General features: G+C 41.4%; 1 protein-coding gene across 2 annotated transcripts in view; it reads left to right on the top strand.

Moving 5' to 3' along the window:
* Acsl6 (acyl-CoA synthetase long chain family member 6) overlaps nt 1-1591 on the top strand; it is a gene marked incomplete in the record, with an annotated part of 63219 nt that overhangs the window by 49530 nt on the left and 12098 nt on the right. For both annotated transcript variants that reach the window (XM_017802276.2, XM_017802277.2), the window contains 1 exon segment: nt 1176-1277. In XM_017802276.2, coding sequence (XP_017657765.1) covers nt 1176-1277 — 102 coding nt within the window.

The raw sequence follows: 1591 nt of genomic DNA, 5'->3' as shown, positions 1-1591 counted from the left end.
CGAAGAATAAAATCATCTGACTCACCCATCCTTCGAGTGGCCCCACAGATAGCATGTTTTTTTTGTTTGTTTTTTGTTTTTGTTTTTGGTCTTTTTGAGACAGGGTCTCCCTGTAGCCCCATCTGGTCTGGAACTTACCATGTAGAACAGGCTGGCCTTAATCTCACAAAGATCCTCCTGCCTCTATGCCTCCCAAGTGCTGGGATTAAAAGCATGTGCCACCATACCCAGCTTGTTTTGATTTTTTAATATGCAAATGAATTGTACAGGTAAACAGGTATAATACTGCAAACAATAATGCTGGAGATAATATTGCATATCATACCAGGATTAAATGAATTCCCATCAATATCATTCAGATTACAGTCAGACAGATCAAGAACATATTCTATGGTATAAAAATATTGAATCTATTCTGTCCTATGCATTTATTTATATGATTAAGTATTAAATTATCTTAAAAGAAAATAGCCACAAAAATTAAAGCAATTCTTCACAAGTGGAGCTATATGATGTAATAATTTTTAAATGTTCTGGAAATTCTGAGAATTTTGTTTTGGTCCATAGAGTCCGGATCATAAGGGTTTTTTGTCTTTTTTGTGGAGGGGGGCAGGGTCTCCTTGTAGCCCCAGCTGTCCTGGAACTCACTATGTAGACCAGGCTGGTCTCGAACTCACAAAGATAGCCTGCCTCTGCCTTCCAAGTGCTGGGATTAAAGGCATGTGCCACCACGCCCGGGCAAAGGTTTTTTTTTTTTTTTGATTAGCATCCTCTATAAAAATGTGCAGATTTAAAGTTGATGTGACATCAAAGGTTCCCTTCAGTCTCATTTTACAGATTTGTGATGTCCTTAGCCTCTCCCCCAAAGTTAGGAAGACTATATTAAAAAACATTTTGTTTTTGTTTTTCGGTTCTGGGGATTAAGCCCAGGGCCTCGTGCATGCTAATCAAATGTTTAACCACTGAGCTACATCCCTAGTCAGAAATGAACAGTCAAGAATTTGTGATACATTGGTGGAAATGTTTCACAGCATACAAACAAGTGTTTCCTAAGCACACTTATTTTTAGAAGAGGGTGGAGTCTGAGAATACCAAGAGATTATTGTTAATGCTGGACCACAAACAAGCACTTCCAAGGCTTTTGTCGTGACTCTGCTTTCTGGCGGGCTTTGTAGGCCTTTTTGGTAGGCATTGTGGTGCCTGACCCTGAAGTCATGCCTTCCTGGGCTCAGAAGAGAGGAATCGAAGGGACCTACATGGAGCTCTGCAAAAATAAGGTCTGTACCTCGGGACTGTTTTCTGAAAGGCTACTGAGCATCTTATGAGTCACATAATGAGAGGACAGAAAAGCTGACATCAGTGAAATTAGAGCACAAGGGGGTGTCCAACATCACTTTATACAGTCAGAGGTGTGTCTTTTTGTGGTTGTTGAAGACATTCCTGACATTCCTATTTCATGTTAGAAATGTAGTAAGCTGCTGGGCGTGGTGGTGCACACCTTTAATCCCAGCACTTGGGAGGCAGAGGCAGGTGGATCTCTGTGAGTTCAAGGCCAGCCTGGTCTACATAGTGAGTTCCAGGCCAGCTGGGG

Source organism: Nannospalax galili, unplaced genomic scaffold, assembly GCF_000622305.1.
Source record: "Nannospalax galili isolate Female #2095 unplaced genomic scaffold, S.galili_v1.0 scaffold424, whole genome shotgun sequence".
NCBI classification, from domain to species: domain Eukaryota; kingdom Metazoa; phylum Chordata; class Mammalia; order Rodentia; family Spalacidae; genus Nannospalax; species Nannospalax galili.
Note: the sequence above shows the minus strand (reverse complement) of the source record. Positions and strands in the feature narration are given on the sequence as shown.